The 24,925-nt window shown below is 40.8% G+C and overlaps 2 protein-coding genes and 1 long non-coding RNA gene across 4 annotated transcripts in view; 1 reads left to right on the top strand and 2 right to left on the bottom strand.

Moving 5' to 3' along the window:
- The window catches only part of LOC120533437 (zinc finger protein 239-like), a 29,724-nt gene extending 21,185 nt beyond the window's left edge, over positions 1-8,539 (bottom strand). The window contains exons 1-2 of one of the 2 annotated variants that reach the window (XM_039760334.1): positions 8,419-8,539; positions 6,766-7,229 (exon numbers count right to left, since the gene is read on the bottom strand). In XM_039760334.1, the coding sequence (XP_039616268.1) occupies positions 6,766-7,192 (427 nt within the window). In that variant the 5' untranslated portion in view covers positions 7,193-7,229; positions 8,419-8,539. The remainder of the gene's footprint in view (positions 1-6,765; positions 7,230-8,418) is intronic. The other variant, XM_039760333.1, reaches the window with a different exon arrangement.
- LOC120533398 (gastrula zinc finger protein XlCGF26.1-like) overlaps positions 1-24,925 on the top strand; it is a 126,837-nt gene that overhangs the window by 67,006 nt on the left and 34,906 nt on the right. The gene's annotated exons all lie outside the window — the stretch shown is intronic.
- Positions 13,181-14,734, bottom strand: LOC120533485. Its single transcript, XR_005634505.1, has 4 exons — positions 14,704-14,734; positions 14,064-14,115; positions 13,924-13,985; positions 13,181-13,216 (listed from the first exon to the last, which is right to left on the bottom strand). It is a non-coding gene; the product is annotated as an uncharacterized LOC120533485 (long non-coding RNA).

Raw genomic sequence — 24,925 nt, 5'->3', positions numbered from 1 at the left:
AAACTATATTTTGTATTAATCATTTTTATATGAATAAAGTAAAAATACATAAAACAAATTAAACTGCACTTTACCTTTAAAAAGAATAATGGCTGGTGTAAGTGAATTTCTAAATTCTTGTGAGATTCCACCCAACAGGACGACATGCGGAAAAACATCCCAAAGCAATTGCATTCTCCCAGCGCTTTAGCAGTTCGGTGTAAAAAGGGAATCCAGAAAGATCGCGGACATGCTAGAAGAGCCTGCCATCAGTGGGTGATACAAGGAACATTATAAATGCGCAGGGCACAGTACTACTTGGCTACGACCCTGCCTGACTGCTGTGTCTGTGTATAGGAGAGTGGCAGATCCTGCTATAATAAATAACCGTGCTGTTGCTGTTTCAAGCTGAATAAAGCTGGTGGTGCAAGACGGGGACTCACATGTCACAGCACGCACGCACACACAATGCTGTAGTAAACAGTATACGCTCCTATGGATGTTGACTATATGAGTGAGGCACGCTGGCTCAGACAGAGAATAGGAAACGATTGCCCACAATCCCGGAGCGAGAGAGAGAGAGAACCACCATCAGCTCAGTTATGATTACATGACGCTCAGCAGACAAAGTGTATAAATACTACTCATATTGCAAGATGTTGCTTGTTTATCAAGTCAAAATTAGTTAAAAATTTTAGCTCGTCTTGCAAAACACTCATAAACCAAGTTACTCGCAAACCGATGTTCCACTGTACTTTGTTTCTCCGAGAGAGCCCACAGACATCCCCTGGTAACTGTGACGCAATCCTATATAACACACAGTGCATGAAAACAACAAATCCTCAAGTCATTTATAAAGGAATGCTTCAGTGGTGGTCGAAAATAAGGGGTTACAGTCAAAGTAAAAAGTATATGAACCCCTAGGAATTCTCTCTATTTATGTCTAATTCCCATATAAAACATGGACGTATCTTCATGTCAGTCACAATAATGAACAAACACAGTCTCCTATAACTAAAGATACACAGATTTTAAGAGAATTTTTGACCATATTGAATAAATAATTCAAACTGTGAAACTGAAGGTTGGAAAAAGTAAGTGAACCCTAAGCTAATGACTTTTTAAAAAGCTCATTGCAGTCCGAATTTAGTACACCATTTAATGAAACGAGCTCAGAGGTGTGGCCTAGAATGACTCTGATTGATCAAAAACACCATAAAGTTTGAGTTTTTCACAAGAAGCATATCCAGATGGGAATCATGCCTCGCACAAAAGAGTTGTCTGAAGAGCTACGATTGAGAATTGTTCATCTACATAAGGCTGGAAAGGGTTACAAAGTCATCTCAAAGATTTTAGATATTCATCAGTCTACGAATTGGCACTCCAGCTACCATAAAAAAACCTCACACTGTTCCACTCCATCTGAACTAGTGTGGTGCTGAGGTGTCACTTGTTGCATGTCCTAATCTGGGATCCTAAGTTGGTGGGTGCAGCAATACACTGTATCAGCGGGTGCTCTTAACCACCTCCTCCTCCTCAGTCTACTGTTAGGCAAGTTGTCTATAAATGGAGACAATTTGGTGTTGTGGCTACTCTACCTCGAAGTGGGAGCAATGTTCCTTCTAAGCTGAGCGCGTGAGCGATTGCTCACACAAATTCAGAGTGTCGCTCTTACTTCTCGCACGATCGCTCATTCCGACGGCGCTTCATTACTTATCACGAAAATTGGTGTTCATAAATTTTTGGCTTAAACAAAATGTCGCTCATAAACAATGTTTTTTGCTCACTATATGCTACTCCTTAGAGGGAACATTGAGTGGGAGCCCTGCCAAGATGACCCCAAGAGCACAACGCAAAGTCAGCAATGAGGTCAAGGAGAACCCTAGAGTGACAGCAAAGGACTTGAAGAAGTCATTAGAACTGGCTAACATCTCTGTTCATGAATCAACTATACACAAAACATTGAACAAGAACGGAGTCTATGGCAGGACATCTAGAAGGAAGCCACAGCTATCAAAAAGAACATTGCTGAATGCCTTAAGTTTGCAAAAGAGTACTTGGACACTCAACAAGGGTACTGGGAAAATGTCTTGTGGAGTGATAAAACCAAAATGAAACAATTTGGGAGGAACAAGCAGAACTTCATTTGGTGTAAAAAGGGCACTGCATATCAACATCAAAACATCTTCCCTACAGTAAAGTATGGAGGAGGAAACATCATGATTTGGGCCTGCTTTGCTGCATCAGGGCCTGGTCAGCTTGCCATCATTGAGTGAAAATGAATTCACAAGTTTATCAACAAATTCTCCAGGATAATGTGAGGGTGTTTGTCTGTCAATTTAAGCTCAGAAGAAGCTGGGTGATGCAACAGGACAATGACCCCAAACATTGCAGCAAATCCACAGCACAATGGCTTCAGAAGAGCAAACTGTGCCTTTTGGATTGGCCCAGTCAGAGCCCAGATCTCAATCCTATTGAATGACTTGAAGTGAGAGAGATACATACACAGAAGACAAGCAAAGAATATGGAAGAGTTAAGGCAGTTCTGCAGGGAAGAATGGGTTCAAACCCCCCACACGATGTGCAGGTCTGATCTGCAGTTACAGGAAGCACCTGGTTAAGGTTATTGCTGCCAAAGGAAGGTCAACCAGTTATTAAATCCCAATGTTCACTTACTTTTTCCAATACCACTGTGAACGTTGAATGCGTTTGTAAAATAAAGACATGAAAGAGTTGAATTTTTTGTGTGTCATTGGCTTAAGCTCATTGTGTATATCAGTACCTGTGACTTAGATGAAGATCAGATCACTTTACATGACCAATTCATACAGTAAATCAGATTATTCCAAAGGGTTCACGTACTTTTTACTTTGACTGTATATACAGTGCATCCGGAAAGTATTCACAGCGCATCACTTTTTCCACATTTTGTTATGTTACAGCCTTATTCCAAAATGGATTTGTGGTGTTATGGGTCCACAGCTCACTGAGCAAAGGCCATTCATTTTAAATAATCACCGCACCCGAGGCGCCGTGAGGCGATGTTGTAGCGAGCCGCGGGGCAGTCGTCGATGTGGGCGTTTCTCACCGTGTGCACAGGTGAGGAACTGCCCACATTTGTGATTGCTCCCGTGGCTAATGCTACAGCTGTGATGGCCCCTCACGTTTTAAAAAGAAGCGCGAGTCGGTTGTGGGAAGGGAAAAAAAAAATGGATAGGTGAAAAAGAAACGATCGGTGTGGAAAATAAGAACGAGATGAGAAAAGGAAAGATAGGAAAAGAGAGGACGGAGGTTACAGGGAGCGAGTGCGGAAGCAGGCGGTGCGGAGAGACCTGAACGCGGTGCGTGCATGTGGTGAGCTGCGAGGAAGCTGGGTGTTAGGCCGACACCCAGGCGTTTGAGTTGAGGTTGCTCCCGCTGAGTGACCAGGTAGCGGGAGTGCCTAGAGGAAAGCGACCGAGCCCAGAAGGCCGTGGAAAGGCAGCGGAAGTCGGGAGGCTTGGTGGTGGAGTCCCAATGTGTGCGTCCTGGTCATTGGTGGACATCAAGTCTCGGGGACTGGGATGAGTGCCAGACCGAAGCCAGGGATCGGGAGGTCTCCAGTCTCGTGTGTGTTGTAGGAGGGCAGCTGCAGAGAGCGTCTTGCCTGTTGCGAAGCCCTAACGGGATAAGCAGGTAAGACGCATACAGAAAAGAAGCACCAGAGTTGTTGTCGTTTTAAGACTGCTTCCTGATCATTTTAACCTCTCGTTTTAAAGGATTGTTTTTTCTTATTGTTTTAACCTCCACGTTTTTTTTATTGGATTATTTATTGAAACTGCACTATTTATGGAACGCTGTTTTTGTTGACTGTTTTTAATAAAAGCACTTTTGCACTTTTTGCACCACCCCTTGCTCAATTGTTTATTTGCCTCCACTGACTAGCTCACTCGGTAACATTATCGACGGTGTTGGGTTCAAGGGTTCCCAAATATCAAAGGGAGCGTGGAGCCAGAACCGACATCGTCACAGGATTCAATTCATTTTTTTCCCTCAGAGTTCTACACACAACACCCCATAATAACAATGTGAAAAAAGTTTACTTGAGGTTTTTGCAAATTTATTAAAAATAAAAAAATTGAGAAAGCACATGTACATAAGTATTCACAGCCTTTGCCATGAAGCTCAAAATTGAGCTCAGGTGCATCCTGTTTCTCCTGATCATCCTTGAGATGTTTCTGCAGCTTAATTGGAGTCCACCTGTGGTAAATTTAGTTGACTGGACATGATTTGGAAAGGCACACACCTGTCTATATAAGGTCCCACAGTTGACAGTTTATGTCAGAGCACAAACCAAACATGAAGTCAAAGGAATTGTCTGTAGACCTCCAAGACAGGATTGTCTCGGGGCACAAATCTGGGGAAAGTTACAGAAAAATTTCTGCTGCTTTAAAGGTCCCAATGAGCACAGTGGCCTCCATCATCCGTAAGTGGAAGAAGTTCGAAACCACCAGGACTCTTCCTAGAGCTGGCCGGCCTTCTAAACTGAGTGATTGGGGGAGAAGGACCTTAGTCAGCAAGGTGACCAAGAACCCGATGGTCACTCTGTCAGAGCTCCACAGGTCCTCTGTGGGGAGAGGAGAACCTTCTAGAAGGAGAACCATCTCTGCAGCAATCCACCAATCAGGCCTGTATGGTAGAGTGGTCAGACGGAAGCCACTCCTTAGTAAAAGGCACATGGCAGCCCGCATGGAGTTTGCCAAAAGGCACCTGAAGGACTCTCAGACCATGAGAAACAAAATTGTCTGGTCTGATGAGACAAAGATTGAACTCTTTGGTGTGAATGCCAGGCGTCAGGTTTGTAGGAAACCAGGCACCGTTCATCACCAGGCCAATACCCTCCCCTACAGTGAAGCATGGTGGTGGCAGCATCATCATGCTGTGGGGATGTTTTTCAGCGGCAGGAACTGGGAGACTAGTCAGGATTAAGGTAAATACGACTGCAGCAATGTACAGAGACATCCTGGATGAAAACCTGCTCCAGAGCACTCTTGACCTCAGACTGGGGTGACGGTTCATCTTTCAGCAGGACAACAACCCTAAGCCCACAGCCAAGATATCAAAGGAGTGGCTTCAGGACAACTCTGTGAATGTCCTTGAGTGGCCCAGCCAGAGCCCAGACTTGAATCCGACTGAACATCTCTAGAGAGATCTTAAAATGGCTGTGCACCGACGCTTCCCATCCAACCTGATGGAGCTTGAGAGGTGCTGCAAAGAGAAATGGGCGAAACTGGCCAAGGATAGGTGTGCCAAGCTTGTGACATCATATTCAAAAAGACTTGAGGCTGGAATTGCTGCCAAAGGTGCATCGACAAAGTATTGAGCAAAGGCTGTGAATACTTATGTACAAGTGATTTCTCAGTTTTGTTATTTTTAATACATTTTCAAAAACCTTAAGTAAACTTTTTTCACATTGTCATTATGGGGTGTTGAGTGTAGAATTCTGAGGAAAAAAAATAATTTAATCCATTTTGAAATAAGGCTGTAACATAACAAAATGTGGAAAAAGTGATGCGCTGTGAATACTTACTGGATGCACTGTAACTAAAATAGAAAAATGAGTCAATTTCAGCTCACCGTGTCTTTTACTTTACTTTACTCCTTTGGAATGCTCTGGAGGTGTCACGTGTGAATCCCTACCTACTGAGCCAGCTGTTGAGGGAAAAAAAAAAAATCACAATAATTTTATGGATAAAGACAGCTTGTGTTACCATAGCTAGAGTATGCACTATCAGAGAGCACTTTATTGGGCTTTCATAAAAGGCAATACCAAAATGTAACTACAATAAAATACATGATGTAAACATACTGTATGATGTAACTTGAGTATTCCACCTTTCATGTCTTGGTAAAGACTGGAGGACTCATGCTGACCTTACAAATAGACAAATATGATGAATCGGAAATTAAAAAATAATTACATTATACCATAATGCATTGCTTTTTCTGTTGTTACTTTCCTTCAAGGCAAAACTTCTTACGTATAAGCTTCAACTAATATTAAACACATTATTCCACAATTGCCTGCTGTCATCAATGGAACACTGAATACAAAATGTTATGAAGAAATATGACAGAAGAATGTCACAGTAGTGGAAACTTGGCAGAAATTGGAAGCTGAAACAAGACAATGAGCTGAAACAAAGGGAGAAATCAACAACCGGATGACGTAAACAGAAGGAAACCGCTGCTCTGGATTGGACAAGCAGAGTCCATTGGAAAGGATGGATGGTCTTAAGTTCAAAGCCGATCAGCAGCTGCAGGATATGTCTGGTGGAGGTGATTGCAGCTAAAGGAGGATAAACCAGTAATAAAGACGGGGGTCACAGACTAGACTGAATGTTTAAAGAAAGTGTGCAGGACTGAGAAGTTGTCCAATTGGTGAACACAATTGTGTTTGTCTGACTTTTGTGACTGAAGTGAAGATCAGACCACATTGTTAGGAAGAATTAAAGAAATGCAGGGAATTCCAAAAGGTTCACAAATGTGCTTGCAACCAAACTTTCGTGTAGCAACCCTTATCTAAGACAGGCTTAGAGTATTTGCATAATGTTATAACCATAATAGAAGAACAGCAAATCACTAAAGGTTGAAGCATCATAGAGGAACTTTCACACTACATTAAACATACAATAAAACTCATCAATGTCACTACATTCCTAGGTTTCTCTTAAAAAACACAAGGCAGCCATGTTGAGGCCCATAACCCCTAACCCTAAAATGGACACCTTTTTATTTTTCACTTACTTTTTGCAGACTTCTTTGAAAGCACCGGCTGATCTTTCCTAGTTGTAAGAGATGAAATTTCTTCATTCTCCTCTGTGTTGGACTGTAATGATTCAGACTTCACATTGACAGAAGACGCCAGAGATGAAGAGTTTGTGCTTTCACAAGAGGTTAACGCAGTCACTGTATCATCTCGATGTTCGTAATGAAAGTGGTCTTCCTTAACACTCTCCACATTTTTATGGATGTCAGTCACACTGCTGACAGACGTCTCTTCAGCCTCTTCTTTAATGCCCACTGACCCCAGTTCACAGTCCTCTTCCTTAATGCGCAGACTCTCCTGTTTAGGGTGGACACACTCCCATTCACAGTCCTCCTCCTTAACATTTATGGTCCTTTCCTCCATGATATTCATGTCAGCCTGACATGTCTTCTGTGTTATATCCATTTAAATGCTACATTAAAGAGCAGCTTCTTCTTTCTCTCTGTGGAAAGAACAGGATTAATTCCATCAAAACTGCATCATTCAGAACATGAGACATGTGATTTTCATTTTATAACACCCTTTTATAAGTCAGACAGTCCACAGCACTTTGACAACAACAACTCACTCATCATATCAAATAGTCAGGAGTAAAAAATCCATAACAAGCCAAATTAGGTTTGTCAGTCCACTAAACCTGGGCATCTTTAGAAAGGAGAAGGAAAAACACAGCATGCCGGGTGTAATGATTTTGAATGAACACACACACTTGTCTTAACAGAGCTCAGGAGTCACTTTATTTTCACTCGGAACGGAGCACATGTGAACAGAACAGCTAGTCGTGCTTCCGACTTACTAACAACACACGTTATGACGTAATGACATTTTCTTAAAGGTGTACACTCATTAAACCGGGCACACTTGGAAACTACATACAGACCCTGACGTTAATTTTACTAAAACTGTGAGACAGTAACAACAACCACAAATCTCTAATGACCTCTCGAACACTCATCAGCTGGCATTGCTGATGTTAAGCTGTAGCGCCAGAACATTGGATTGTTTTCACATACGATTACAGATTAAAAAAAAATAACATCCATGTAATGCTTGTAAATGTATGATGTCCACATTGGATTAAGCAGATTTCAGAATACCAAGCCGTGTACATAACTAGAAATAAATACACACATACGGATGATGGACATCTGCCTTTTACAGTTATTAACATTCACTTTAGACTTCTATATTTAGAATAACGGAGGAATAACAGCACGACAATACTGCACTTTTCTCTCACTCTATACATTTAATTTTCGATATCAGTTCGCATGCACTTTGAGTTTTCTACCGGGTTGTTTTTTCTCTTTTTCTAAAGCCCGAATGGCTCCTCGTTACTATTTCAATTGCTGACCAATCACGAACACCGCGGATTGAAAAAAGTAAATTACAAATTAAAGCGCGGCGTCTGTGAAATCGAAGCCTCCTCGAATTTGGCGTTTACAAAAGGAAACGACTAAAGGGAGACTGTGAAAGAAATGGACGGGAGAAGGAGGAGGCTGTGTGTCTGGGCGACGTAAAGTAGAAATGTGACTCGAACATGGGAGCCAGAGACACCAATAAATAGCAATGACACGTGGATGAAAACTCACACGATCGTAAAGAGACGAGCCCAGAACACCAATACTTACTTACCCTGTGTCTCTCAGTAATGCGATTCTTTATAAAATGATTCCGTCTCCTGCTTCGCTCTATCAACAATCACCTCCCTTCTCGTGTAGAGCACAATGCGAGACAACAGCGTGCCTTCAGTTTCCGTCGCCCTGAATGACGTAACAGTTTGGGCAGCAGTACACGTACGCGCGTGCGCGTAACCGGCAAGCAACAGCCTACGGCCGTGCCGACGAAAGCTGGCACATCCGTCGTCTCTTTCATTTTTGAGTAACAAACTCGACAAACAGAATTTTAAAAGTTATGCGATTCATGCAGGTGTATCAATTCAATAAATTGGGTATTATAATTCATAAGTTTTCTATATGGACGCCATGGTATTTGGCGAAACGAATTACTTTATATAGAAGCTGTGTAAGCCCGTGCTGTAAAATTCCCAATTCTCCTAGAAACTATTGAAATCGTCAGAAAAAAAATTGAAATACAGAATCGGCGGGTTTCGTTTTTCGGACATGCTCGCCCCCCTTGTCTATCAGCGGCTAAGCGAGTTTGTCTCCGACTCGCTAATTTGAGGCTGCCTTACCGGCTCTTTGAACTTCATGCTGTAGCATCGCACTTATTTTTTTTCTTCCTAATCGTTAACTTGGGGGCCACCTTGCCGGCTCTTTGAGCTGCATTGCCTAGCACTTCCGGGCTCGACGGACAGACACACACACTTCCACGCGTAGACGTTTATTTATAAGAAGGGAAGACCTAAGTAATGTATGTGCAATTGCACAGTAGAGTCAGCTATTAAGTAATTAATTGGAAAAAAAACTATGCAAATTTTATTCAAACTTATACTTAGCGATCGAACGTCTCTTTGAATAATAGAGTAACTTCTGCTTTTTTTGTTAAAAACATGAATTTCCTCTTGGGATTAATAAAGTATCTATCTATCTATCTATCTATCTATCTATCTATCTATCTATCTATCTATCTATCTATCTATCAATTTAAAAATGCTGTTAGAACAGCTGACGAAGTCTTTACCCCAGAAATAAGGGCTATTATTCTTGGGAAATGGTGTAATAATAGTCTTTATATTGACAGACACATTATCATCGTTGAAGGTCTTAGAATCGAGAAAGTTATCTAACAGAAGTGACCCTTCAATTAGAAGTTAATCTTGTCATTACCAACATGTATTTGAATAATCTAATCATAAAGTTTGCATGGATTCCTGTACATAAAGGATTGCATGGCAATTAAATTACAGATAATCTGGCTAAGTAAGCTTTAGATAAAACAAAAATGACAATAAGATTCCTTTAGGTAAATGTGAATTTAACTGTAAAATTAAAAAAAGGGCAGTGTATAGAGAGAGGCAAAACAGATTTGCGAGTAGTGAAAAGGAAGACATCTGTTTGAGGTAAATCCTTCAGTAAGAGCTAAGAATAAGTGGAGTCTTTGAAGGAAAAGGGATGGTATTATGTATAATAGTTAGGTCCGTCTGTCTGTTGGTTTGTGCCTCCCTAAATGAACCGACAGAAAATGGCACATCTCCCTGCCTACAGAAAAGATGTAAAACGTGTGCCCACATCTACAATACAGACTGTATAGTTATACCACACTGATGACTAGAACATCATATAAAGGGATCATTTTCCTGCAGATCATCTAATGTGGTCTACCTAATTCTTTGCATGAAATGTCCTGACACTGCACTCTATGTGGGAGAAACTGGACAAACACTCCACCAGAGAATGAACTTACACAGGTGCCACATTAAACACAGTAACACAGATGGTCCTGTAGCGGCCCACTTCAACAGCCATAGACACTGTGAGAGGGACTTTAAAGTCACAGGGCTTATGGGCAACTTCAAAACACAGCAAGAAAGAAAAGAATGGGAAGTTAAACTCATGTTAAAATTTAATACATTACAACATGGATTGAATGGAGACCAGAGTTTTATAGCCAGGTGTGAGGATTGTTTGTATCTCTCGGACTGACACAGACAGCCTGTTTACAGATCCATATTGTTTTGAAAAACTCATCACAAACTTCAAAGGACTTTGTTGGACAGTTATCTTATCTAAAGATCTTGACCATACATTGTTCTCTCTCTTGTTAAATTAATCTTAGCCTGAATGAATCTATTATTTTTTTACATTTAAGATTTTTCATTTAAAGATTTACCAGTGTTGTTTCTTGTCCTAGTGTGTGGATATAAACACAGGGAACGACAGTTTCTGTATTACATCTTGCCTGAAGAAGGGGCCTGAGTTGCCTCGAAAGCTTGCATAATGTAATCTTTTTAGTTAGCCAATAAAAGGTGTCATTTTGCTTGGCTTTTCTCTACATTCATTATGGCTAACACAGTACAACACCCTAGTACTACAGCCAATCATATATTAAATTTGCAAACGTCAGGCACTGATCAGCCAATCGAAAATTTAAATGTCGCGGTCAATCACCTTTTTATTTAACAAATCGCCAATTGGTGTTTTTTTGTCATTCATGCTCCACTTTAGCCAATTGCCTTATGGATACATAAAAAGAAAGGTGGACTTGTAAGATAATTTCTAAAGGTGGACGTTTAAGATAAAGTGACTGTAAGAGATGGAGTGTATATTTGTATAATACATCAGCGTTGATAGTCTACAGAACACATCAGCCTGTCTTTATGGTCTCTGAGACTGGAGGAGGCCAGGAGTCCAACTGTACAGCAGGCACTGATGGGCATCAGCATCACAACTGGTAGCAAGATAGAGATGGCAGATAGTTCAGGTGGGCATCATCCTATATGTCTACACAATCAAACTGCATATTAAGAGCACACCGAGTCTGTATACTCCAGTATGGCCCTGACATAACAACCTGTACAGCTGTAAACGACTCCATTTTACTGGTCAGTTTACCACACACTGCACTGCACAGTCTGTCAAGTCAAAGCCATTAAATAATTCAGTCTCAACAGCTGGGAATTTATTTTGGCAATGATATTTCTGGTAAGGCATTTTGTTTCTTGTTTGTCATAGTTTATACTGAAAAAGTGGTTTACATCAATAAAGTTTTGTATAGGAGATATATATATATATATATAGATAGATAGATAGATAGATAGATAGATAGATAGATAGATAGATAGATAGATAACACTGACACACTTAATGTCAAGACCTTAGAATCACGAGGTTCTTGCTGTGAGTTATGGTTTTAGAATACTGAGCTTCAAACGTTTTGACTCTCCATTAATCAGGAGTATTCAATCCTTTTCCTTTACTTTTGTTCCTATATATACAAGCTGCATTTTCAGTTTTAAACAAGGCAAGTTTTATTGAAAATGTGACTCCTAAATAAAGATAAGTAAGACCCTCATTGTTGTAGATTATGTTTGTAAGTAAACAGCACAGTCTTGATCAGGATGCTCAGTTTCCAAGCTGTGGGATTACCGGCGAGTCCAGCAAAGTGCCGTTTGTAGACGGTGTTGATACACGAGGAGGCTCTGCTCAAATCTATCAGTTCTAGTTGTGTTAATACACGAGTTGATTGGTCAGCACAAGTTAAAACACTCAGTATTGTCATTACCAAAAACAAAATGTTATTAATAAGTATTCAGTATAAATTATACAACCATTTCAAGAAATATGTACAATTAACAATAAACGATGGGTCAGTTGAACTGAAAGAAAAACTTATCTTCTTTGTGCATTCTAACAAACAGACTGAATAAACTGAAGCACATCCACTTCTATATATTAAATATAAATAATATGTAATGGGGATAGACATGTTTACTTGTAATGTTCAAAAAATAAAAATGTACAATGCAGTTATAAAAATTAAAGAAAAATTGTAGGTGTCATGAATGAGCTAAAACAGATACACAGACAGTTTCAAATATACAGAACTTAATCAGCAAAGTGTCCTTTATTATTTACATCAATAGTTAAATCAAATATACACAAGTCTGTTATGCACAGTCAGTTTAACACTCAGAAATATAAAAGGCCAAAGAAAAATAAAGAAAGTGACACGTTTATTAGAGGAGCGGCTGAGATGGAATCTCAAGTTGAAAAGCCTCAGTGCTGCTGTCCATCTTTGTACTCCAACACCAATACTAAAAGTGTATTACCGCATATTTTAAATTTCACTTTAAACATACTGTAATTTACATTTCTATGTATTTAGTTTATATTATTGTCTAAATTCACTACAAGTATAATGGTATTCTGATTAACAGAAAGATGGTGCTGAAAAGAAAAAGAAAGGACCGTCTGCTCCCAACACCACATGACATCCCACTCACCGTCTGCTGGTCCATCAATGAACAGACCTTCTGCTTCTTACTCATGGAGACACTTTCTGTACTCAGAGATTCACTGAAGTCAAATGAGCCTTCGGCATCAGCACATCCAGAATGACGTGAACTCTGTTGATCTTTTCAAAGGTGTCTACAGCTCTTGACAGAACTTCATCTTGTAGTTATAGAGGCCATCTGTCAGCTCCTCATCCTCTACTGTATATAGGTCATTACCCGGTGAACTTTAGGATCTTCATCATTTTTAAACCATTTGGATTACACCTTTTCAGCCTGCTGGACAAGCAAATACAAGAGTTGGTGCTATTAAGTCATCATAGCTCTTTGCTACTAGATGGATTACAATAATAAAGTTTTACTTGTTTTACTTCCATGGCCCTTTATGATGAACTCCAACAGTTTTTCATGTTGAGTCCTCCTGGAGGCCCTGCTGATCTCTGCAGCCTCATAAATCTGAGCCCCTTGATCTTGTGTCTGCTGCCCTTCTTCAGCCACACAGCCAGCCTGCTCTCCTACACGGTGGACACACAAATAAATACATCAGACTGTCACATGAAGTATTTGTCTCGTGCAAGCTGTCTGGTTTTGTCTGAACACTCCTGTTTTCGCATAAAAGTGGACACTTTGGAGTAAAGTTCAAACTGTGAGAATTGTGCTTCACTACAAAAACTCTCGTTCATGGTTATCTCAATAGTTTTTTTAGAATACATCAGTTATTTCAGAGTATCATGAATACCCCAATGTGGACACTACCTAAAGTAATATGCAAGTCACAGGCATGTCATCCTAAGATAAACAGGATAAATACAGTGCACTCCATTATTATTGGCACCCCTTGTAAAAATTAGTAAGAAGGGTTAGGAAAAAAAATCCCTGTTTGCTGAAGAAATGTCACCTTGCACTGACAAAATTAGAAACATCTGACTTTAAATTGAAACAATTTCATTCAAAGAAAAACAAAACCCTCATCAAGAAATAAATATTTTTAAAATTACATTTTTATAAGGGGTGTCATTAATAGTGGAGGGCACATTAAATGAATGCCACAATTAAAGGTATGCCAAACATGAAGAAAAATATATATATATTATCAGCATCTTTAAAAGACTGGCAGTAAAATCAAAAGGTTCCTCCTGGTCAGATAAGGAGCAGAGGATAAGAACTAAAGCACTGAACTCCTACACAATTTAACACAAATGTCAAGTCACATAAAGCCTACAGTTCATATTCAAATACCATCAACGTGTCTACTCCACAGTCTACTGAACCAGCAGGGATGTCCTAAAAGAAGGAAAGAAAAGAAAAATACACGTGAAAGTCAAACACTACAAGTTTATGAAATGGGTGTTTGCAGTTTACCTGATTTTTCATTAACATCCAATTTCCAGAAGATATTCTTGTAGCAAGTTGGCTGAAAGGAAAACAATATGAATGTCACTTGAAGTTAAATTGAAAGGCTCTGTGAACATCGCGACTGTCAGTCTGAGTCACATGCAAGTTAGTGGCGCACTGCAGGAAAGTCTTTAACAGTTTAGAAATGGCAGGCATCATCTGCACAAAACTACCATGAAATTCTAATAAAATTGACGGTACAAAAACATCGCAGATTATTTGGTATTACAATTCAGACACATTACTCCAACATAAGGAACTAAACTGCAAAGAAAAAAAGGTAATATCGTGCACCACTGTAGTCAATCTGAACTTTACCAAAAGTCTACTTCACGACAGTATAATGATCAAGAGTTGCTTAGCTGTTTGTGAAAGTTTTTTCGTCTTACATGCACAGTCGAGGAGTTCTCGTGAAACTTGCTTGTGGAATTTGAAGAGTTGTCGGTACCGCTGAGTAGCACTGAATATAAATCAATTACGACAGCGAAATGATTATTAATACAAACGTAAAAGTTCACGGTACAAACATAACCATGAAAAACAAGGTTATTAAAAACACGGAAAAAAACTGCAACTTTCAAACGTTGTCATTTCGAAGCACAGTTACTTCCATTGTCAAAAATACAAGCAATTAGTTTGGTCTCTTCTTCTTTTGTCTAATGAAGTTTCATCGCCGCAGCTTCTTTTTTTATCTCATTTCGTTTAATGGAGTTTCGTCGCTTGGTATAACGGCAGGTTATTTAAGAGGAAACTCAAAGAGGTAGGGATCACGAACTGTGAAACGTTTGGTTAAAGTTGCACTTGATAGACAACTTGAAACGTTGATCATTGGACAGGTGAGTTTTTGATTGTCATAGAGTAACAATAATCTTATTCGTTGAAACTCTGAATTAGCCAATAATATCCACTTGCATTTACAGTTATCCCGCCTTCAGATCCGCCCATAATGTCAGTGACAGTGCAGCAATACCCTTCTCTCTGTAAGTGGACTTGTAACTGGAAAAGATGGCAACTTTTGAATTTTATAACGTCATGGAAGATGTGTCGCCTGAAAAATTTAACTCCAGTCGATTGAACAAGTAGCGAAATGAAATGCGACATGTGTCTGTGAACTTCATAATGGATATGTACAGCTTTTTGTAAGTACATCATATTGATGGAAAAGGCAATAAGGGTTTACATTTTTAGTTGCAATACTTCGTAATCTCGTGGTTTAAACGTAAAAATCACAGCATTTTCCGTGTTTGGGTTAATGGATTAATAGATGTATGTCATTTATTTCATAACACCCTATTAGCATTTGGTGATGTGTTTCTTTTAACATTTGTCCACATTTTTTTTATCTTAAAGAGTGAACGGCATGCTAATAATTAAGCAAAACGATGCAATCGAGGTGTCGAATTAGGAATAGAATTAGGAGTGCACATCTGACACTCGACTGGTGTAAAGTGTGCCCTCCAAAGCCATCTGTTGATATCAGATTACATCAATTCAATAGTTTTTCCATAATAAAGTTAACAAATTATAATGATGAAGGCTATATTACCTACAAGAGTAGCAACAACTAAGTTATTACAAGAAAGCAGGATGCACATAATAGCATTACAAATTGTTAATGGATTTCCTTAACCTTATTTAGTAGAAAAAAATTCCATGGCTGAAAACAGGCAATTTTAAAATTTATATCCAAAGCCATCAGAGAAGTGTGGTGTGCGTCTGATGTGGCTCAGTGACAGGCTGGGCACCTGCTGTTGGCACATGTCATTAGCTTATCATTTAAGCTGTTGGTTTAGGAGGAGTACACATACATTTAACTGAATATAATGGAGGAGCTTTGCTCCTTAGAGATAACTTATTTCTTATTGCTGCAGTTAGAAAAACGATGCCCCCTTATTGTATTTTTTCTCTTGACCCTACAGGATGCCCGGTGGTAACCAGCCTTCCATATGGCTGAACAGATGCCAGTGTACCCGAATTCTGAGACACAATTGGATGCTGTTTTCTTCTGCTGTTAAGATTCCCAATTTGAGATGATGTGCAGTTCATATTAGATTTGCTATTTCTACAGGTAAGACTACTGAGGCTTCCAGTTTCAGAAGTAATTTGTGTACAATTCCTGCAAAGCCTCCCCATATTTATTATTTGATCTGTAATATTTTGCTGCCTTGAGTACTGTACTGTATGTTTGCTCATTCTGTCCAGTAACTAACACAGGCGTTTTAATTTTAGACAGGAAAGCCTCACAAACACAGCAAGTGAGGCACATCAGTCCCAGCTGTCACTAAACAGGGATGTTGTTCTGTTTTGCAAAATAACATTTATTTTGTTAAGTTGCTGTGCTTTTGTTGTTGGATTTTGAAAGAGCTGAGACTTAATTTTAACTTAAAACAAAACTAAGGCAGGAGAGAAAAACAAAGATGTTTTCATGTAAGTACCGACACCTGAGCACAACACATTAGAAGTTCAGATATACAGATTGTAACACAATGTCTACTGTATGTGCAATGTAAAAGGAAAAAAAAATATGCTACATATAATGACAGTTAAGTTGGGGTTCTTTCAACATCCAACAAAAAAACACAGTAATTTAAAAAATATTATTAGTTAGACTTTACTCTAAGCAGACCTTTAACTATTGTGATGGTTTACTTTGGTAATAATTGATCTACAGATGAACCAAGAAAGGAGGGAGATCAAGAAGTAAGAGTACACTTTATTAATATTTGAACTCCGTGAGTGAACATCGTGTATCTACTGTGTTTATGTTTTTAACAGTTACAGTGAAATAGAAGAGTCCGGTCGTGTTATGGGGCAGCAGTTAAAGAAGAAGGACAGAGAGATGTGTGCCATGTTGAAGTAGTGGCTGCCCCTCCTGCCCACTCTTCAAGAATCCTCCATCTCAATCCCTGCTCTGATCTGTTGTGCCTTTGCCAAGTGATCACAAGGTATTGGCTTTTTTGGGGTTTTTGTCTTCTGAAAACTGTCTCAGTCTCATTACACTGGCCGCCTGTTTCACTTAGAACTGATTTTAAGGTTCTATTAAATATATTAAAGTCTTTGAGTATTTTACACCCTGCCTGTATTTTGGAGTGTCTGCTCCCAACATTTCTTTTCTCAAACGTTGCTTTGCTTTTTATTCTAAGATAAACTATAAAAACCGTCAGCTTTCTGTACTCATGCAACAAAATCTGGACTGCTTTGCCAATAGAGAAGTGCCAGGCTACAAATGTCAAGCATTTCAAAAAACTTTAACAAGCCCACTTTTCTAATTTGGCTTTTTCTTAATTACTTGCATTGGTTGTAATAGATTAGAAATGGTACTGTGTACACTTTGTAAGATCTACACTGGGCACTAACCGCTGCTAGTTTATTGCAATGGTGCCCCCCTGCATCTCCACCGTCTGTTACATCAACTCCAACTGCCTGTGACAGAAGAAAAGTTCACAAAACGTCCTGAAATGGAATCGTGATTGTGAATCGAATCGTGATTGGAGTGAGATGGCCACAATTTATGTATGCTGGGATGTGCAGACAGGACTGTGGGGGCTTTAGCTTGGGGCCCCAGAGGTTTATTATCTCCAGCATCTTTGAAAGCCACAAGTTTGTCTTTGTCCCCGGCCATTTGACCACACAGTATATTTATTACAAATGACAAGGACCTCTCCGTTTGCTTCTTATTTACTTTTATAATACCTTCAATTTTCTTTGTAACTGTATATTTTTGCAGAGCAATTTGAGTTACACTTGTAAGCAAAGGTGATATAAAAATATTATTAGTGAACAAAGGTTAAGGGACAGATCAGGAAAAATATCAGTTTAAATTGAAAACATTTTTATGGAATATTGCTGGATAATAATTCTTTGACTCTGAGTAGCATGTTGTTCATAAAGCTAAAATAGCATTTTTCCTTTTTTGACAAATTTAATGATTCACTTTTACTGTGTTCAAAACCTTGGCTAATATTTTTTTTAAATACTAAGGTAAAAATCTGTAAATATATTTGTGTTCTCCTTCCCTAATAGTTTTTAATACCTCCCCTTGTTGGCCTTGTTGTATTCTAGTTAAATGCATTTACCATTTATACATCTTTATGATTACTGAATTGTCTGCTCATAATATATATACAGTATATATACATATACATTTGGGTGTGTGTATAATTTGTTTTTGAGAAACATTGTTCACAGATCTTTCACTTTTATTTTTAAACATACCATTTATTTCTTCAATAAAAATATATGATAAGTGTATTGTATTTCCTTTTTTTAAAGTTATAAAAATGAACTGGCTCTGTATCAATATGGGTGAATAAAATCATTGACATGAGACGAGTCTGCACACAAACAGAGCTGTGTTATGTTGATTAAACTTGTAAGAAAGAATATCACTGCCTTCTGCCCTCCTCCTTGAACTGCCACCTTATTGTGGTGGAGGGGTTTGCATGTCCCAATGATCCTGGGAGCTCTGTTGTCCTGAGCTTTATGCCCCTGGAAGGGTCACCCAAGGCAAACTGGTTCTAGGTAAGGGATGAGACCAAGAGCAGTTCAACAGGCCTTCTATGATGAATAAAAAATTCAGATGGCATTTTCCCTCGCCCGGACGGGGGTCACCGGGGCCCCCCTCTGGAGCCAGACCTGGAGGTGGGGGTCGATGGCAAGCTCCTGGTGGCCGGGCCTGCACCCATGGGGCTCGGCCGGCACAGCCTGAAGAGGCAACGTGGGTCCCCCTTCTCATGGGCTCACCACCTATGGGATGGGCCAAGGAGGTCAGGTGCAATGTGAGTTGGGTGGTGGCTGAAGGTGGGGACCTTGGTGGTTCGATCCTCGGCTACAGAAACTGGCTCTTAGGACATGGAATGTCACCTCTCTGAAGGGGAAGGAGCCTGAGTTAGTGTGCGAGGTCGAGAGGTTCTGACTAGATATAGTCGGACTCACCTCAACGCACAGCTTGGACTCTGGAACTAATCTCCTTGAGAGGGGCTGGACTCTCTACCACTCTGGAGTTGCCACCTGTGAGAGGTGCCAAGTGGGTGTGGGCATACTATTGCCCACCAACTTGCAGCCTGTACATTGGGGTTTACCCCGGTGGACGAGGGGGTGGCCTCCCTCCGCCTTCGGGTGGGGACGGGTCCTGACTGTTGTTTGTGCATATGCGCTGATCAGCAGTTTGGAGTACCCACCCTTTTTGGAGTCCCTGGAGGGGGTGCTAAAGGGCATACCTTCTGGGGTCTCCCTCGTACTACTGGGAGACTTCAATGCTCACGTGGGCAATGACAGTGAGACCTGGAAGGGTGTGATTGCCCCCACCCCCGATCTGAACCAGAGTGGTGTTTTATTATTGGACTTCTTTGCTCGTCATGGATTGTCCATAACGAACACCATGTTCAAGCATAAGGGTGTTCATATGTGCACTTGGCACCAGGACACCCTAGACCTCAGTTCGATGATCGACTTTGTGGTCGTGTCGTCGGACTTGCGGCCACATGTCTTGGACATTCGGGTGAAGAGAGCTCACTCACCACCTGGTGGTGAGTTGGCTTCGATGGTGGGGGAAGATGCCAGTCAGGCCTGGTAGGCCCAAACGTGTTGTGAGGGTCTGCTGGGAACGGCTGGCAGAGTCCCCTGTCAGAAGTAGCTTCAACTCCCACCTCTGGCAGAACTTCAACCACGTCCCGAGGGAGGTGGGGGACATTGAGTCCAAATGGGCCATGTTCCGTGCCTCTATTGTTGAGGCGGCTGACCGGAGCTGTGGCCGTAAGGTGGTTGGTGCCTGTTGTGGCGGAAATCCCCGAACCCGTTGGTGGACACGCGGTGAGGATGCCATCAAGCTGAAGAAGGAGTCCTATAGGACTTTTTGTCCTGTGGGTCTCTGGAGGCAGCTGATAGGTACCGCAGGCCAAGCGGAACGGCTTCGATGGTTGCTGAGGCAAAAACTCGGGCATGGGAGGAGTTTGGGGAGGCCATGGAGAACGACTTTCGGACGGCTTCGAGGAGATTCTGGTCCACCGTCCGGCGTCTCAGGAGGGGGAAGCAGTGCAGTGTCAACACCGTATATGGTGGGGATGGTGCGCTGCTGACCTCGACTCAGGACGCTAGGGTCAGTGGGAGGAGTACTTCGAAGACCTCCTCAATCCCACTAACATGCCTTCCAATGAGGAAGCAGAGCCTGGGGACTCTGAGGTGGGCTCTCCCATCTCTGGGACTGAAGTCACCGAGGTGGTCAAAAAACTCCTTGGTGGCAGGGCCCCGGGGGTGGATGAGATATGCCTTGAGTTCCTCAAGGCTCTGGATGTTGTAGGACTGTCTTGGTTGACACGTCTCTGCAACATCGCATGGACATCGGGGACAGTGCCTCTGGATTGGCAGACCGGGGTGGTGGTCCCCCTCTTTAAAAAGGGGGACCGGAGGGTGTGTTCCAACTATAGAGGGATCACACTCCTCAGCCTCCCTGGAAAAGTCTATTCGGGGTTCTGGAGAGGAGGGTCCGTCGAATAGTCAAACCATGGATTGAGGAGGAACAGTATGGTTTTCATCCTGGTCGCGGAACAGTGGACCAGCTCTTCACCCTTAGCAGAGTCCTGGAGGGTGCATGGGAGTTTGCCCAACCAGTCTACATGTGTTTTGTGGACTTGGAAAAGGCATTGACCATGTCCCTCAGGGAATCCTGTGGGGGGTGCTCCGGGAGTATGGGGTACCGGACCTCCTGATAAGAGCTGTTCGGTCCCTGTAAAACCAGTGTCAGAGTTTAGTTCGCATTGCTGGCAGTAAGTTGAGCCCATTTCCAGTGAGAGTTGGACTCCGCCAGGGCTGCCCTTTGTCACCGATTCTGTTCATAACTTTTATGGACAGAATTTCTAGGCGCAGCCAGGGTGTTGAAGGGGTCCGGTTTGGTGGACTCAGGATTGGGTCACTGCTTTTGCAGATGATGTTGTCCTGTTTGCTTCATCAGGCCATGATCTTCAGCTGTCTCTGGATCAGTTCGCAGCTGAGTGTGAAGCGGCTGGAATGAGAATCAGCACCTCCAAATCCATGACCATGGTCCTCAGTTGGAAAAAGGGTGGAGTGCCCTCTCAGGGTTGAGAGCGAGATCCTGCCACAAGTGGAGGAGTTCAAGTATCTCGGGGTCTTGTTCGCGAGTGAGGGAAGAATGGAGCGTGAGATCGACAGGCGGATCGGTGCGGCGTCCGCAGTGATGCGGTCTCTGTATCAGTCTGTCATGGTGAAAAAGGAGCTGAGCCACAAGGCAAAGCTCTCAATTTACCAGTCGATCTACGTTCCTACCCTCACCTATGGTCATGAGCTATTGGTAGTGACCAAAAGAATGAGATCATGAATACAAGCGGCTGAAATGAGTTTCCTCCGCAGGGTGTCTGAGCTTTCCCTTAAACATAGGGCGAGGAGCTCAGTCATCCGGGACGGGCTCAGAGTAGAGCCGCTGCTCCTCCGCATCGAGAGGACTCAGATGAGGTGGCTCGGGCATCTGATCAGGATGCCTCCTGGACGCCTCCCTGGTGAGGTGTTTCAGGCACGTCCAACCGGGTTAGGCTCCGGGGAAGACCCAGGACATGCTGGAGGGACTATGTCTTCCGGCTGGCCTGGGAACACCTTGGGATCTTCCTGGAAGAGCTAGAAGAAGTGGCCAAGGAGAGGGAAGTCTGGGCCTCTCTGCTCAAGCTGCTGCCCCCGCGACCCGATCTCTGATAAGAGGAAGAGGTTGGATGGATGGATGGATGGATGGATGGATGGATCTGGTTACAAGCTGTTCATCGTAAACTGAACTATTTCATGCTGTTTAAATTCTGCTCAGTTAGTGAAGAATATTTTATTTTACAGCTGTTAAATTCAGTTCAGTTTTATTATATTAATAGGTAAGTTGATTTCTTAGCGGGTTTTACAGAGACGCCTTGAAATAACATTAAAAACACATCACTAAGAACAAACGTATTACAAATATGAACTGTAGCAGCAAGCACTTACTTTAAAAAAATAGATCAAATAGATTGATTCAAGTGATAACAGCTCACTTCCTTAATTTAAGTCTGTGGATATAAAGTTAAACTTCTTTGTAAGATTAATAGCCATTGGAATAAATAAGGATTTGAACCGGTGGCTTTATGCTCTTCATTTCTTCAGCATCTGACCTGATTGCACAACTGAGAACGAACTAAAGAATTTTAACAAGTGGACAGTAACAGTTAGCACAGTGTTAATTCTTTTCTTTTTTTGAAAAAGGACCATATATTTCTATAAAACTGGTTGGATAAATTATAAAATAAATTAATAACCTTATGCCTACTTATTACGTGAGTGGGAAAATAAAAACTACATATATAACTTTATATAACATAGGTATATATATATATATATATATATATATATGTCAAAATATATGTCAAATAATACAAAGGGTACACATCATGTGTTTCGCCCTAATTGGGGCTTATCAGGTGTGCACACATCTTGGACATCAATTTTACGCCACAAAGGCTGCTTCGTTTATTTTGCAGGATGAATATTTTCATTATGTTAAACTAATGGGGAACTAAAATTAATAAACCGTAATGTCAAGCTGCAATGCATGCACAGTTCTGATTGGGCCGTGCTGTAAAATTGATTTTTTTTGTTGGTAATGTTTTTTCATGAAGCGCATGCGGTGTGTGTCACTACCTGGTCCCCGTTGCCGGCCCGATCTTCTTCTTCTTCTTCTTCTTTAGGTTTAATGGCGGGTGGCAAACCAACTTATTGTGCATTACCGCCACCTACTGAGTTGGAGTGTGAGACCTTAAGAAGCGGAAGGAAATTTTCTTTTAAAAAAAAACAAAAAAAAAAAAACCCTTATATCCTGTTAATTAAACCTGTATCTCTCAAATATTTTAACAGAAGATCGTACACCTTTGGTTTTTTCTCTGCATTCTGAAATATATCTTTGACTGAGATGACATTAATTTCCAGATCTCTTAGTTTCCCAACAAGCTGATTCCTTTCCATTCTATATGCATCACAATGTAATAACACATGCTCTACTGTTTCTGTTCTTCCACAATGTCTGCAGCACTCTGATTCATTTTTCCCCATCATGTAGAGGGAACAATTAAGATTGGAGTGACCTATACGAACCTAGTTATTACTGTGTCTTCTCTTCTGTTTCCGTATGCCTTCCTTTCTTTCCCCACTTTTGATTGGATGTTAAAAAGGTGTCTTCCTTTTGACTCGTTTTTCCAGTCCTCTTGCCATAATCTTATGACTGCAGCTTTAATAATACTTTTCATTTCTGATTTGCATAATGGAATTTCTATTTCAACCTCCTCTTTTCTCAATGCTGTTTTGGCCAACCTATCCACCTCCTCATTCCCTTCTATCCCTACATGGGCAGGGATCCATACAAATTCTACCCTTACTCCCATATGTTTGATTCTATAAATATTCTGCAAAATTTCATACAGAATATCCTGTCTAGATGTAGAGTTACTGCTTTTTAAACTGTTTAAGGCTGAATATGAGTCTGAACATACAACCACACTTATGGGCCGAGTTTCCTCTACCCACTGCATTGCCAGTAAAATTGCCATCATTTCTGTTGTAAATACTGATACATGATTACTTAACCTCTTCAAGACACTATGCTTGAAATGTGGAATGTATATAAGCTGCTGCTGTGGACCCAATCTGGATTTTTTGATCCATCTGTATATATTTGGATACTATTGGAATATTTTTGTTTCAAATATTGCTCTACTATTACCTCAATAGTCCTACACTCATTCTTATCGTTAATTTTACCATGCACCTGTAAATCTACTAACGGCATTTGATAAAACCAAGGAGGTATAACAGGTATTACTACTGTAGGGCTTGTTTTATACAGTCAATACCTATTTTCTTGGCCTCCATATCTGCATTCCACCCAAAACTCCTGTACTTAGTGTATTCATGTTCCCAACATTTTTGGAGTACTTCTTTTACTGGATGGGTGTCTGCATGCCCCCGTACAGAATTCCAATATGCCATCTTTAACTTAGTTGTCCTAAATTTTAATGGCATCTCTGCCATTTCCACCTGCATTGCTGAGACTGGCGATGTTCGAAATGCCCCACTTCCTATCCTTAATGCCTGAGACTGAATAACATTAACTTTTTTGAGCAAAGATTCTGATGCTGAGCTATAAACTATACTGCCATAATCTATAATTGGTCTTATCATTGCACAATACACACTTTTTAATGCTTGTCGGGCTGCACCTCAATCTACCCCTGCTAAACATCTTAAAATATTTATTCCTTTTTTACATTTATCTTGAACTTTCTTTATATGGGATGCAAAAGTTAGCTTTGTATCCATCCATACTCCGAGAAACCTAATTTCTGTTACCTGCTCTAAAGTTTGCCCATAAAGGTATATTTTGATATTCGGGGATTTCCTCTTCTTTGAAAAACATACCACTTTGGTTTTCTCAACAGACAACCTAAAGCTCCATTTATTAGCCCAATTTTCCACTTCATTAACTGCTTTCTGCATGCTTTTCTCCACATACTCAACATTTCTTCCCCTTTTCCACAGAGCACCATCATCTGCATATAAAGACTTGCCAAGTCCTTGTCCAATAGTTGAAAATATATCATTTATCATTAAATTGAATAACACTGGACTGCACACACTACCCTGTGGGGTCCCATTATCAATGGAGTATATCCTAGAGTACCTTGTTCCAACCCTAACTTGAATAGTTCTATTAAACAAAAAGTCCATTATCCAATTATACATTTTCCCTTTGATTCCCATATTGTCTAATTTTATTAAAACTCCCTCTTTCCAAAGCATATCATAGGCCT

The sequence above is a fragment of the Polypterus senegalus genome, chromosome 8 (genome assembly GCF_016835505.1).
Source record: "Polypterus senegalus isolate Bchr_013 chromosome 8, ASM1683550v1, whole genome shotgun sequence".
Taxonomy (NCBI): Eukaryota; Metazoa; Chordata; class Cladistia; order Polypteriformes; family Polypteridae; genus Polypterus; species Polypterus senegalus.
The sequence above is the reverse complement of the archived record's forward strand: the minus strand, read 5'-3'. Positions and strand labels throughout refer to the sequence as shown.